This window comes from Xiphophorus maculatus, chromosome 17, assembly GCF_002775205.1.
Source record: "Xiphophorus maculatus strain JP 163 A chromosome 17, X_maculatus-5.0-male, whole genome shotgun sequence".
In the NCBI taxonomy this organism is placed as follows: Eukaryota; Metazoa; Chordata; class Actinopteri; order Cyprinodontiformes; family Poeciliidae; genus Xiphophorus; species Xiphophorus maculatus.
Genome location: NC_036459.1, coordinates 620,806 through 633,727, shown reverse-complemented (window position 1 = coordinate 633,727; position 12,922 = coordinate 620,806). Strand labels below are relative to the sequence as shown.

General features: G+C 42.9%; 1 protein-coding gene and 1 long non-coding RNA gene across 2 annotated transcripts; one reads left to right on the top strand and one right to left on the bottom strand.

The window, feature by feature from the left end:
- The first annotated feature begins 463 nt into the window (after positions 1 to 463).
- slc35e3 (solute carrier family 35 member E3) lies at positions 464 to 5,426 on the top strand. The gene is made up of 8 exons (XM_005811198.2): positions 464 to 723; positions 1,302 to 1,766; positions 2,335 to 2,445; positions 2,526 to 2,585; positions 3,250 to 3,348; positions 3,445 to 3,527; positions 3,634 to 3,718; positions 3,824 to 5,426. Exons 2-8 carry the CDS (start codon positions 1,365 to 1,367, stop codon positions 3,923 to 3,925), a joined length of 942 nt encoding a protein of 313 aa, XP_005811255.1. The 5' UTR covers positions 464 to 723; positions 1,302 to 1,364; the 3' UTR covers positions 3,926 to 5,426.
- On the bottom strand, positions 4,041 to 12,715 carry LOC111611876. The gene is made up of 2 exons (XR_002754288.1): positions 12,411 to 12,715; positions 4,041 to 5,115 (listed from the first exon to the last, which is right to left on the bottom strand). It is a non-coding gene; the product is annotated as an uncharacterized LOC111611876 (long non-coding RNA).
- Between the last annotated feature and the right edge of the window lie 207 nt (positions 12,716 to 12,922).

The window sequence follows — 12,922 nt, the reverse complement described above, 5'->3', positions numbered from 1 at the left end:
AAGAATAACAACAATAATAATTCATTTACTTTTACGGTCCTTTAAAAATAATCACTGAGCTAAACTAAGAGCTTTACAATGGATAAAAAAATAAAATATATAAAGTCAACAATTCTGAAAACCCAGTATCATATATTACATTGTGTCAAGTGCCTTTAGTAAGACATTATTACAATTTGTGTAAAGATTCACTATTTCCTACACCCTCGTGTTTTGCCAATTAGATGTTCTCATTGGAAAGTATTGAAACATAAACAGACGGAAACTTTATTCTTGAGTTGGGTCGATGCTCATAAAATAATTTAAATATATATAACATTTTGAGAATAAAGTCATAATATTACGAGAATTACGAGAAAATGTCATATTTTTTTAGCTTTTACGTACATAACAAAAAATAAAGTGTGTAGTGAGCCATCTCTGTACGCGACCCATCTCTGCTCTCCAGTCCCCCCTCCGCTCCGTTAGCTGCCGCTGTGGCTCCGCGGTGTGAAACTCGGAGGAAACAGGAACAAACAGGACGATTCAGGCTTTAGTCAGTTGGTCCGCTGCATGTCCACGGGCTGGGAAGAATAATCCACAGGTTCGGCAGAGATTCTGGCTCTGGAAACCCCGGGACTGCAACAGGAAGCACGGGGAACCGAGGCTGAGATTGGCTCGGTTATTTCCGGAGCGGATCCCGAAGTGAAGCAGGGAAGGAGAAAGGAAGATGGAGACCCGCAGGTAAACTTTTCTTATTGCGTGGCAGACTCTCGGACACATTGACAAGTTGTGTGTGTTTCTAAAATTAAAACTACATTTATCCTTAAAGCTACAGGAACTCACTTTTAAATTATTTTTATTATATTTAATAAATTTGGGAGAAAAATATTAGTACATTTCCCTGTTCATAAAGTTTTTAAACTAAAGGATAAATATACATATTTGGAGTCAAATGTCTCCACTAGAATAACGAGGCTGGTTTTCTGAGCTGTTTGAGGACTAAAGGTTGGGTTTGATTCCTGTATTAGTGTGGAAAGTCATTGTAGTTCCAGACTTTATTCTCTGTCCTGAAGGTAAATTCATCCAAACGTCTTTCTGTCCATTAAATTGTTGATGCATTCATCCATCTGCTCATCTGTCCATCTTTTCAACCCTCAATTTGTTTACATGTTCAATAATTTGGTGAAGTTTTGTCCATCGATTAGTTCTTTTTTCCAATTCATTTATAAAAGTTGAGTTTATGAACTTTGGATCAATTCACTTCTAATATTCTTATCTTTAGATTATATTTTCTCCGATCTGCTCTTTCTCCTCTGTAGTCCTACATTTTGAGCTTGGCAAATCCGTCCTGGGAAAAGTTGAACTGGGAGCCATCCGGAACCATGGCCCAGCAGCTCTTTGGGTTCTCAGCCAACCGGCGTATCGTCACCGGCCTGCTGGTCAACCTCTTCTCCTCCATCTGCATCGTCTTCATCAACAAGTGGATCTACGTCCACTACGGCTTCCCCAACATGACCCTCACCCTCGTTCATTTTGTGGTCACGTGGTTGGGACTCTACATCTGCCAGAAAATGGACATTTTCTGTCCAAAAAGCCTACCAGTGCGCAGGATCATGTGGTTGGCACTCAGCTTTTGTGGCTTTGTGGCCTTCACCAACCTCTCTCTGCAGAACAACTCGATAGGAACGTACCAGCTGGCCAAAGTCATGACCACACCCGTCATCATCCTCATCCAGACCACATATTACAAGAAGACCTTCTCTACCAAGATTAAGCTGACGCTAGTGAGGAAAATCTATAGGGCTCAAACGATTAATCAGATTAATCACAATTAATCATTACTAATGGTGATTAATTGGGACTAATCTGATTAATTGCAATTAATTGCATAAATTAAAATTGATTGGATTAATTGCAACTAATCGGAATACTCACAATTAGCCAGATAAATAATGTTTAATCAGGGTAATTTTGACTTAATCAGAATATTTGCAACTAACTGGATTAATTGCAATAATCTAATTAATTTCAATTAATTGGCTTAATCATGACTAAACTGATTGTTACTTAGTAATTGGATTAATTGTAATTAATCTGCTTAATTAAGTAATCAATTTTACTTAATTCAACAAACAAATTGAATTGTTTATTTGCATGTTTTAATCTATTTATAATATTGTATAAAGAAGGGTTAAGTGATTAAATGATAAATCTGCAGAATGTGCCAATTTTTTAATCGATTACAAATATAATTGTTAGTTGTGGTAATAAAAGTCTGATTTTGGAAATCTGCTGTTTCCTTGATAAAACATTCACTAAAGGATCAGAGTTTTGCTTCCTTTGTCCTTCCAGGTACCCATAACTTTGGGGGTGATATTGAACTCCTACTACGACGTGCGTTTCAACCTGTTGGGGACGGTTTTTGCCACACTGGGGGTTCTTGTCACTTCACTTTACCAAGTGGTGAGTAAATATCCACCCATGGATCCTCTGAGAGCAGCAAACTAAACTGAAATGACACAAAAACCCTTTTTGTGTTTCAGTGGGTGGGGGCGAAACAACATGAGCTCCAGGTGAACTCCATGCAGCTTCTCTACTATCAGGTAAGAAGTCTGGTGCAGGTCGAAGGTCAGTTATTAATAAACAGTCCAGTTGGTACTTCTCTTATAACGGCTGACTTGCAAAACTTATCACAACCTGTACAGTTTTTGCAAAATGCCACGTTGGTCAAAAACAGACGCTGCATCCGGCAGCATCATGCTGAGGGGGTACGTTTATAAAGCAGGGGAACTCCTAAATACTGGCTGCAGATAGGAGAACATTTCTGAACACAAACATTCAGCCAGAGCTACGGTGTTTCAGAGCAAAACATATATTAAAATGGCCTAATCAAAGTCCAGACCCCAAACTAGCCATTTTACGACTAAAACTGCTATTCACAGATGCACTGCACCCACTTTGGCTAAGTTTGCTAAGAAGCATTTGCAGGAATTGCGGCGTCTAAATGTGCAAAGCTGGTGGACACAAAAACTGAAAGGCCGGAAAACAAATACATGCCACACTTTTCAGATTTCCAAAGAGAATTTTAAGAATCGGTGCTTCACTTTTTCCTTTATTTTCATTTTGTGTATTTTTAAATTAAATTAGTTTAAAAAATATATTTAATTTCATAATTTAAAATGTATGTTACATAATTTCATGAGACATTTATTTATTTCATGACACATTTGTTTAATCTTGTCCCATTTGGCCCTCCGTACTCCTCAGGCTCCTCTGTCCTCCGCCATCCTCCTCGGGATCATCCCGCTGTTTGAGCCGCTGGCCGGAGATGGCGGGATATTCGGACCCTGGTCACTGCCTGCTCTGGTCAGACATCAAACATGCTAATGCTAATGCTAACACAGAGCAGCTAACCCTGGTTTTTTCCTGAAGTATTAGCATTGCTGTTCTCCCTCCGACCAGGTGGCGGTGCTGTTCTCAGGCGTGGTGGCGTTCCTCGTTAACCTTTCCATCTACTGGATCATTGGGAACACTTCGGCTGTAACGTATCCTTCAGGCACGGAGGGGGGGGAGTGGTGATGAGGCCCAGGTGGTTCAGGAGGGATTATTTGTTCATCCATCCGTTTGTTGTCCCTTGACTTCCTCCTTCAGCTACAACATGTTTGGTCATTTCAAGTTCTGCATCACTCTGATTGGAGGATATCTGCTCTTCCATGACCCGCTGTCTCTCAACCAGGTGAAGCTAACTTCCTCTAGCTCTGCTCCGTGGAGTCAACCATTAGTGTCCTCCTAAACTGTCTCTCCCTGTCTCCCTGTCTCTCTGTCTCTGTCTGTCCCTCAGGCGTTGGGAATCCTTTGTACACTGGCAGGAATCCTGTCCTACACTCACTTCAAGCTGCTTGAACAGGAGGAGGGAAAAAGCCGCCTGGCTCAGAAGCCATAGGCTGACCTCTGACCCCTCACAGCAACCAGATGACGAAACCTCCTAAGATGTCTCAGAATGTCCTTTAGAGGAACAAAACATTTCTTTAAAATTTTACTCTTCAGGAAGAGAAGTGGAAACAAATCGCAGCATCGCCTCGACTCAAAATCCAAAGCAGTGTTAGCTTCAAAAAACATTTTCATTTTCAACATAGACCAGGATAACGGCCTTTCAGGAGTTTTTGCATGGACAGATTTGGGTCTGAGTTTTCTGCAGAATGTCCTGCGAATTATTGAGATTTAGTTGACAAACTGGACGGTTTTAGAACAACGGTTCAACAGAAATCAGACAAAGCGTTTACCAGCAGCTTCCTCTGACGCTGCCTGTTCTGCACATCGTTTGCGCTGCCACTCATCATGGTTCATTTTAGGTATTTAATGATTTATTTACTCATATTCTAGGGTGAATTTGATTATGTAAAACAAAGATTGCCTTTTTATCAATCAAGTTTTAATCACACAGGATTTTTACAAAAAAGCAAAAATACACACCCTTTAATGTTTGGTTAAATGTTTGAGGAGCAAAGAAGTCGACTTTTTTAGATCATCCACTCCAACTACATAAAGTCTTACCAAGCATTTTTGTCTAGTTTCTAGTTCAAATATCTTAGTACACTTTAAATAAGACAAAACTAACTTAATAGTAATTTTTCAGCAACAAATAGGAACCTGATTTAGCTCAAAATTTCTTAATATTGATGAAAAAGTATTAGTTCCACTGGCAGATTTTCTCTAGCAGTTTTTCATCAAATTTAAGGAATTAACTTAAAATAAAAAATAAGATACTCTTGCTGAAAAGTTACTTGTTTTTAATTCTGTCTTATTTCAAGTGTACTAAGATATTTGCATTATAAACTAGGCAGAAATTAGGGGTTTTTGCAGTGCTGTCTTGTTGAACCCGAGTTAAGTAGACGTCTAGCTAACAATGGACTAGCTCTTGGGCAAGGTGGTGGTGGTATCATGCTACAGGGATGCACAAAATGAACGGAAAGAATAAAGATGGTGGACTACCTCCACATTTTCTGGCTTCACCTCAAGTCAACAGCTAGATGTTTGAAACTGGGACTCAGTTTGATGAATCAGGAAACCAAAACTTTACCTGGAGGAATCAGTTTTAGCTGATAACTCACTTTTTTCCTGGCTGAATGTAACCTCAGACATTTCAGCGATCCAGTTTTTTTTCCTTGAATGGATTCATTTCAGTTTTATTTTTACAGCAAAACATAATCATGCTTTAATTGTCGTTCAGTATTTTTTACCGATTTCTTTATTTTATTAATTTAGTCTGGCTTATTATTTTCTGTTTGTAGCTTAATTACATTCTGCAGTAGATTTCTTTTTTTATTCTTTGTCTTTTTGTTTATGTTTTGTTGTTTTAATATGGATTAAAGTGAGTTGTAATAAATCGGGTTGTAATGAGAAATTCCAATTTTCTGCAATAAACTGCTGAAATTATGCTATAATTTCCTCTTCAGTGTTTATGTAACCCAGGCTTTCCCTCTTTAACCCTGCAGCTGCTGGAAGACACCCGATGGACTCTGCGTTGTGTTAGTGTGAGGGTGGGATGTGTTCCGTGCAGGAGAGGAATCAGACAGGCGGCTCGTCGTTGTGGGGAAACTTTGGCGCGTTTATTTTGTTCACCTTACAGGCAGTAAACACACTGTCAGCGTTCAATCGTTTTTCTTTTTACAAAATAATCAAACATCACCAAAACAAAATGTAATTTATACTTAACAGGCAAACTGAACAAACAGAAATAGATCGGTATATTAATATACTGTATATGTTACACCGAGCTAGCAGAGCTGCTGCTTACCTTACAGGCAGTAAACACACTGTAAAGAATACGGCAGTTCGCGCGCAGAAATCCCCTGCCTACGGTGTCCCCGGCAGGACAAACATGTCGGAATTGTGGTAGTGCCAGCAATTACAGAAAACAACAGCACCCTCTTTTGGAACATTTATGCACTGCTTTACATCTACCCCTTCTTTATTTGATGGCGTTCCTGCCATAAAACTAAACAGAACATAAAAAGAATTAACTGAGAGAACCCTTAACAGTCGTAACATCAGCAATAAAATGTATTGCTCAATAAAATGTATTGCTCAAATTTATCTTGTATGATATGTATGTTTGTGTGCCGTTGAGTGTTTTATGTGTGTCTGTGAGCTCTCTTTGCCTTTTCCCTCTGCCACAGCTTCCATCCTCTTTCTATCTTCTGCAGCACATCTTCTGTTTTTGTGACCTGTGCTTCATATGACAGCTTTTTGGGAGGACGTCTAGTCCTGGGTGGGTTTTTTTCTTGGAATCCCACTGCTCTGCAGTGACTCTGGAGTGCCATGGGGTTCATTTTCTCCTGCTGTATCCCCTTCCTCTTGGCTGGCTTGTTTGTCTTTTTGGTTAGTTTCTCCACGCTGCAGAGAGGGTCCAGTTTCCTCCATGCTGACTGCATCCGCATTCTGTTGCAGGTCTTCCTCTAAACTTGTCTCGTTCAGATCTAAATCTGACTCCTCCTCCTCAGCTGTCGGTTTGCCCACCTCTTCTACCGGGATAAACATGCACTGAGTGAGAAGGTTTCTGTGAACCACTCTTTCTGGGCCACCATCCTCCGGTTGTACCACGTATACTGGTATTTTAGGCTGTTTCTTCACCACCACATATGGACGTGGCTCCCACTTGTCTCCAAGCTTCTGCCGTCCTTCCACATGACATATTTTGACCAGCACCCGGTCCCCTGGGCTGAACACTTGATCCTTTGCTTTTTGATCATAGTACTTCTTTTGTTGTTCCTTGGCAATCCTAGAACTGTGATTAGCTTGTGCATAAGCCTCCAGCAGGCAGTCATGGAGTGTCTGCACATAGTCACTGTAACCCGCTTGGCTATTAGAGGTTGAGGTCCCAAACACCAGATCCACTGGAAGTCTGGGATGTCTCCCAAACATTAAATAGTACGGAGTGTATCCAGTTGAGTCATGTTTTGTGCAGTTGTAAGCATGGGTCATGGCATCCACATATTCATGCCACCTGGGCTTTAGGTGAGGTGGCAGAGTTCCCAGCATATTCATTAGGGTCCGGTTGAACCTTTCAGTGGTCCCGTTGCCCTGTGGGTGATATGGAGTGGTGTGAGTCTTAGTGATGCCAGTGATCTTGCATAGTTCTTTTACAATTGCACTCTCAAAATTGCGTCCTTGATCTGCATGGAGCTTTGCTGGAAAGCCGAACCGGCAGAAGAAATTCTTCCACAGAACCTTGGCCACAGTGCGTGCTTTTTGGTCTTTGGTGGGGTAGGCTTGAGCGTAACGAGAAAAGTGGTCTGTTACAACAAGAACATTTTCAATGCCCCCCTTTGACTTTTCCAGGCAGAGAAAGTCTACACACACAAGCTCCATGGGGGCATTGCTGTGGATGCTGACAAGAGGAGCTCCAATACTGCTTGTGGGGGTCTTCCTAAGACAACATCTTTCACACTGCTCACACCACGATTTGACTTCCAGGGACATATTTGGCCAGTAGAATCGCTCTCTTATCAGCTGTAGAGTTCTCTCAAAGCCTAAATGACCTGAATCATCATGCAGAGCAGTTTTAGCCACCACCCGCAGCTTCTCTGGCAAGATGAGTTGCTCAATGCGTCCTCTTTGCCCATCTGTGATGCATCTGTATAGGATGCCATTTCTGACCACCAACCTCCTCCACTCTTTTATGAGAAGGCTCCCATGTCTTCCCAGGCCGATCCTCACGCTTCGAGGTGGTTTTTTGTTATTATTTTTGAAATACAGAACTTGGCCAATAATGGAATCATCTTTCTGTTCTGCACGGATTTGTTGAATTGTCATGGCTGGAAGTGCATCTGTTCCCACGTCCAAATACAGCTGATTCACTGTTGGGAAAACACAGCTATCTGACACCTTCGAAACTGCAGCGTTGTTGAATGTATGCTGGGGCTTTGGAACACACTGGGGCCCTGGAGGCTTCGATTCAGAGACCCTGACATGCTGAGGGCATGACTGTAAGATCTGTGTGACTTCTTGGTTGGACATGCGTGAAAGAGCATCAGCATTTGCATTGTTCTGTCCCCTTCTGTACTGGATGTCAAACTCAAAGGACGATAGCTGGGACACCCATCTCTGCCCTGTGGCATCAAGTTTGGCTGTCGTCATCACATATTTGAGGGGGTTATTATCAGTCAAGACAGAGAAACAACGTCCATAAAGATGGTCATAGAACTTGTCTGTGACGGCCCACTTTAGGGCCAGAAATTCCAGCTTGTGTGCCGGATATCTGGTTTCAGGTGGGCTTAAGCCTCTGCTGGCATAAGCCATGACCCTCTCGACCCCATTCTGAACTTGAGCCAACACAGCACCCAGTCCCTCCCCCGAAGCATCAGTCTGCAGCACGAAAGGCAGGTTGTAGTCTGGGTAGCCTAGTATGGGTGCTGTCACCAGTCTATCCTTTAAACGCTGAAATGCCTCTTCGCACTCAGCAGTCCACAGATAGGGTCGGTCAGAGTCAGTGTGTTTATGTGTCTTTCTCTTTTTCTTTCTGGGATCGCCAGAGGTGAGACGGTACAAGGGAGCAGCCAGCGTGGAGTAACCTTTCACATAGCGTCTGTAGTACCCTGCAAATCCCAAAAACTGCAGGACCTCTTTACGATTAGTGGGCGTTTTCCAGTTCTTAACCTTGCTGATCTTCTCTGGATCTGTCTTGATTCCCTCCGCAGACACAATGTGGCCCAGATACTGCACCTCCTTCTTCACCAGCTGACACTTTGAGGGTTTTAACTTCAAGCCATGTTCTTTCAGTCGATCAAAAACCAGCTGGAGGCGTTCCAGATGCTCCTCAAATGTTTTGGAAAATATGATGAGGTCATCAAGATAAATGAGCAGGTGAGTGAAATTCAGGTCCCCAAAGCAGCATGTCATGAGCCTCTGAAATGTGGATGGGGCATTTTGGAGCCCGAATGGCATTCTGTTGGCCTCAAAAAGCCCCATGGGCGTGCTGAATGCAGTTTTGTGTTTATCATGCTCTGCCACTTCCACTTGCCAGTAGCCTGACGTAAGATCCAGTGTGGAGAAGTATTTAGCTTGCCCCAGTGCCTCCAATGCTTCTTCAATTCGTGGCAACGGAAATGCATCACGTGTGCTGCAGGAACTCAGTTTTCTGTAGTCAATACAAAGCCTTAATGACCCATCTTTCTTAGTAACAATCACCACTGGTGATGCATATGGGCTTTTGCTTGGCCGGATAACTTCTGCAGCTTCCATCTCTGTCAGGAGGTTCCTCACCTCTTGCCACTGAGAAGGGGGGATCTTACGATATGGAAGTCGAAATGGCTTTGAGTCCACCAGAGGAATCTCATGCTGCACAGTCTTTGTATGACCGTAATCCATAGCATTCTGGGAGAAGACATCCCCATTTTTCTCCACTAGGTTCCTGAGGAGAGCACGCTGGTCTTCATTTTCCACTGCTGCTCCACCCAGGTCCACCTCAAAACTTGCCACCACTTGACCCAGGCTCAGACACAGCTCTTCTTTCATTTCACTTTGATGTTTGTCTCCTCCTGTGTCAGAAGATTCAAACACTTTGTCCACCAAGAAGGCTGTGGCAAGCTGAGTGTTGGGCTTAATAGTGATGTTTTTCCGGGACGCATTCATGACTCTGACTGGAGCATATCCCCTCTTTACATCTGTGAGAACTTTAGCCACTAGTAGGTCTTGGGGGAGCTGGTGTGGAGAAGGGCTTTCAATCAGTGCTGTATAGATTTTTTTCTGAGGGCCTGCCTTAATCCTACATTTCACATCCACCTCTTTACCACTAGGGATACAGATAGCCCGACCAGTGAAGACAGCGGGGCCAACCATGCCATGCATCTGATCTTCTTCTGTGTTTTCAACCTCCATCACAGCAGAATGCCATTCTGGATGGCTCTCTTTTATCCTGTGGAGGAACTCGACACCGTAAACTGCTTGTAGGTGACTTCTAGATGCACGGATGACATTGGTTCCAATGAGCAGAGGCACTGAGGAGCGATATTCAGAATCAGGGACAACAAATGTGGGGACAGTCATACAGTCCTCTCCAAAGACCTTAAGTTTGATCTGCAAAACACCATAATAAGGCACATTTTGAGCTGCAGCACCTTCTATAGTTATTTTGGATGGGTGTAGATTCTGTTTTTGAAGGTCTGGGTGGTTGTGCCAGAAGCTATGGGTGATGCTCGTGATTTGAGATCCAGAGTCAATCAGAGCCCTGCATTTAATGCCATTTATCTCCACTTCTCCCTCATTTCTTGGGCCCACCAGAGGAGTTCCCTCTGCTCTATTAGCATTGCCTTTATCATCTCTGTGTGGGGCTTCCTGCTTGCCCATGGTTGCCCCTGCTACCATGGGCTTTAAGCGTTTAAACCCTGAGCTGGGGGGATGCTGATTTCCTCTGCCGAGGTTGACCACTGAGCAAGGCGAGTCCCAGTGGAGGTGGAATCAGGAAGTACTGCTCGGCAAAATCTAGCTATGTGCCCTCGGTTTCCACAGCGATGACATGTAACACTTGAACTGTGGCTCGTAGAATGTGCTGATGAGGGGGATGTGTTTGGGGGCAACTTGGAGGATTTTATACTTGATTCCAGTTTGGACAGCTTGGCCATTTGCTCTTCTTGGTTAAGAGCTAATTTTCTGACAATCTCAGTCAGTTCAGAGAGCTCAGAAGTGCATTGTTTTCCTTCCAACCTCACAGCTGAGCTTTCTGAGGTCATCTGCACCTGAGTAAATGTCTTCTTTATTTTATTTTGTGGCTGGAACTTCTTTGTTTCTCTTGCCATATTTCGTAACTCTGACTGCAGTTCTCTGAAACTCAGTAACATGGGCTTCATTGGAGCTATTCGTGCATATACCTGTTCGTCTATCAGCCCTCTTAAAAACTGGCGAGTCAGTTTACTATCTCGATCTGGAAAGGGCCTACCACCCCTCTGGTGTTCTTCCACAGCCCGCAAGATTGCCTCCAGCGCTATGGCATACGAGCAGGCTGACTCGCATGACCTCTGGCTCCGCTCATAAAAGTCGGCTAAAGGATCTAACGAGCCTTGAGTATCACCGTATTCTGCCCTCAGTTCGTTAAATGCCTTCTCGGGGGTCTGGTCATTGGGTGGGAGGTTGAGAACCAGCTTTCTGGCCTCTCCATTGAGGTGTCGAACCACTGTGGAGAAGCGAAGATGTACAGGGAGGTCAATGGCATCCAGCAGGTATTGCATATCACGGATCCAGTCTTCCACGAGCATCTTACTGTCTGCGTTACCAGTAAAGACTTGCACGTTCTTTACTTGGTGAGTCTGCAGGAAACCACCATATATTGCTTGGGGGAGGCGTGGACTGATGGTAGTCCTCCCACCGTCATCTAACTGAGGGTCAGGATGGTATGCATACGAGGCCATGGCAGCAGGTGGGGGTCGAGGAATGTATTGGGCAGCTCCTGAGCGGTCATATGTGTTAAACCCCAATGCATGCGGCTGCATGTGCTGTGGTACACTGGCCTGCTCGTGCCCAGCGTGGTTGGGGGCTCCATATGAGGCAAACTGGGGTATATTTTGTGTTCGTGCTTCCCCCTGAGTGCAACCCTGATAAATAGGTGCAACAGATTGAGAGGGCTGGAGTGTGGGTCTGGGCTGGGAGTGAGGGGTGGAATGTAGGTGGTCTGGGTAGGTGTGGGTGCTATGTCCCACAAGCTGCCCGGTCTGGTTAACCCCTGGAGGTTGTGTGCTGGGCTGCTGTAGTAACTGAGGTGCATTTTGGAATGCACTAGAATAGCTTTGATGACCAACGTGGGCTGGTGCAGCTGGAGCAGTAGGAGGAGGAAGAGGAAGGAGAGACGGCTGCGGAGGGACAGGGTACTGGTCACTATAGAAGGACAAATGAGGAGGAGGAGGAGTAAGCTGCCCTTCACATGGCCATGGCTGCGGTTGTGTGTGACCTGGAATGGCACTGAGGTTATTTTGCTGGGACTCTGCGAGAGATCCTGGACTCAGGGGCTCAACTGAGTGATGATGCCACATATTTGCCCTTTCTTTCTTTATTATATTTTACTCTTAAGTAGAATTATGGGCACAACAGATCTTGTGCCTGTGTTTCAGGAAGTTCACTATAGTGTTCTTTGCAGCAAATAAATTCAACACACTACTCAGCACATCTTATAGACATTTAAAAGAGAATAAAAAAATAAAATGCCACAACAATAAATATGTATATTCAATACTGAGTCACAACGGCCCCTTTGAATGGCTAGCTGGAAAGTCTTTTTTTTTTTTTTTTTTTTTTTACATTACTATCACAAAACAAATTAACACCACAACATTTTACTCGAATCTCTAAAGAATACACAGGAAATGTGATTCTGCCCAAGTGGAGGCACAGTCAACCGGAATACAGTCTTACTCACTTTTTTCCTGGCTGAATTTAACCTCAGACATTTCAGCGATCCAGTTTTTTTTCCTTGAATGGATTCATTTCAGTTTTATTTTTACAGCAAAACATAATCATGCTTTAATTGTCGTTCAGTATTTTTTACCGATTTCTTTATTTTATTAATTTAGTCTGGCTTATTATTTTCTGTTTGTAGCTTAATTACATTCTGCAGTAGATTTCTTTTTTTATTCTTTGTCTTTTTGTTTATGTTTTGTTGTTTTAATATGGATTAAAGTGAGTTGTAATAAATCGGGTTGTAATGAGAAATTCCAATTTTCTGCAATAAACTGCTGAAATTATGCTATAATTTCCTCTTCAGTGTTTACTTGTGTAAAATTAAGTACACATCAGTAATTAATTTACATTTTAATTAATAAATGGCAAGAGAAAACCTGTATTTCAGGTCTTTTTAAGAATTGATATGATAAAACAGATTTGTGGGTCTGAAATTAATAAATTTTTTTCCTTACATATTATGTCAAAAACATAAATCAAAGATAACCTGAGT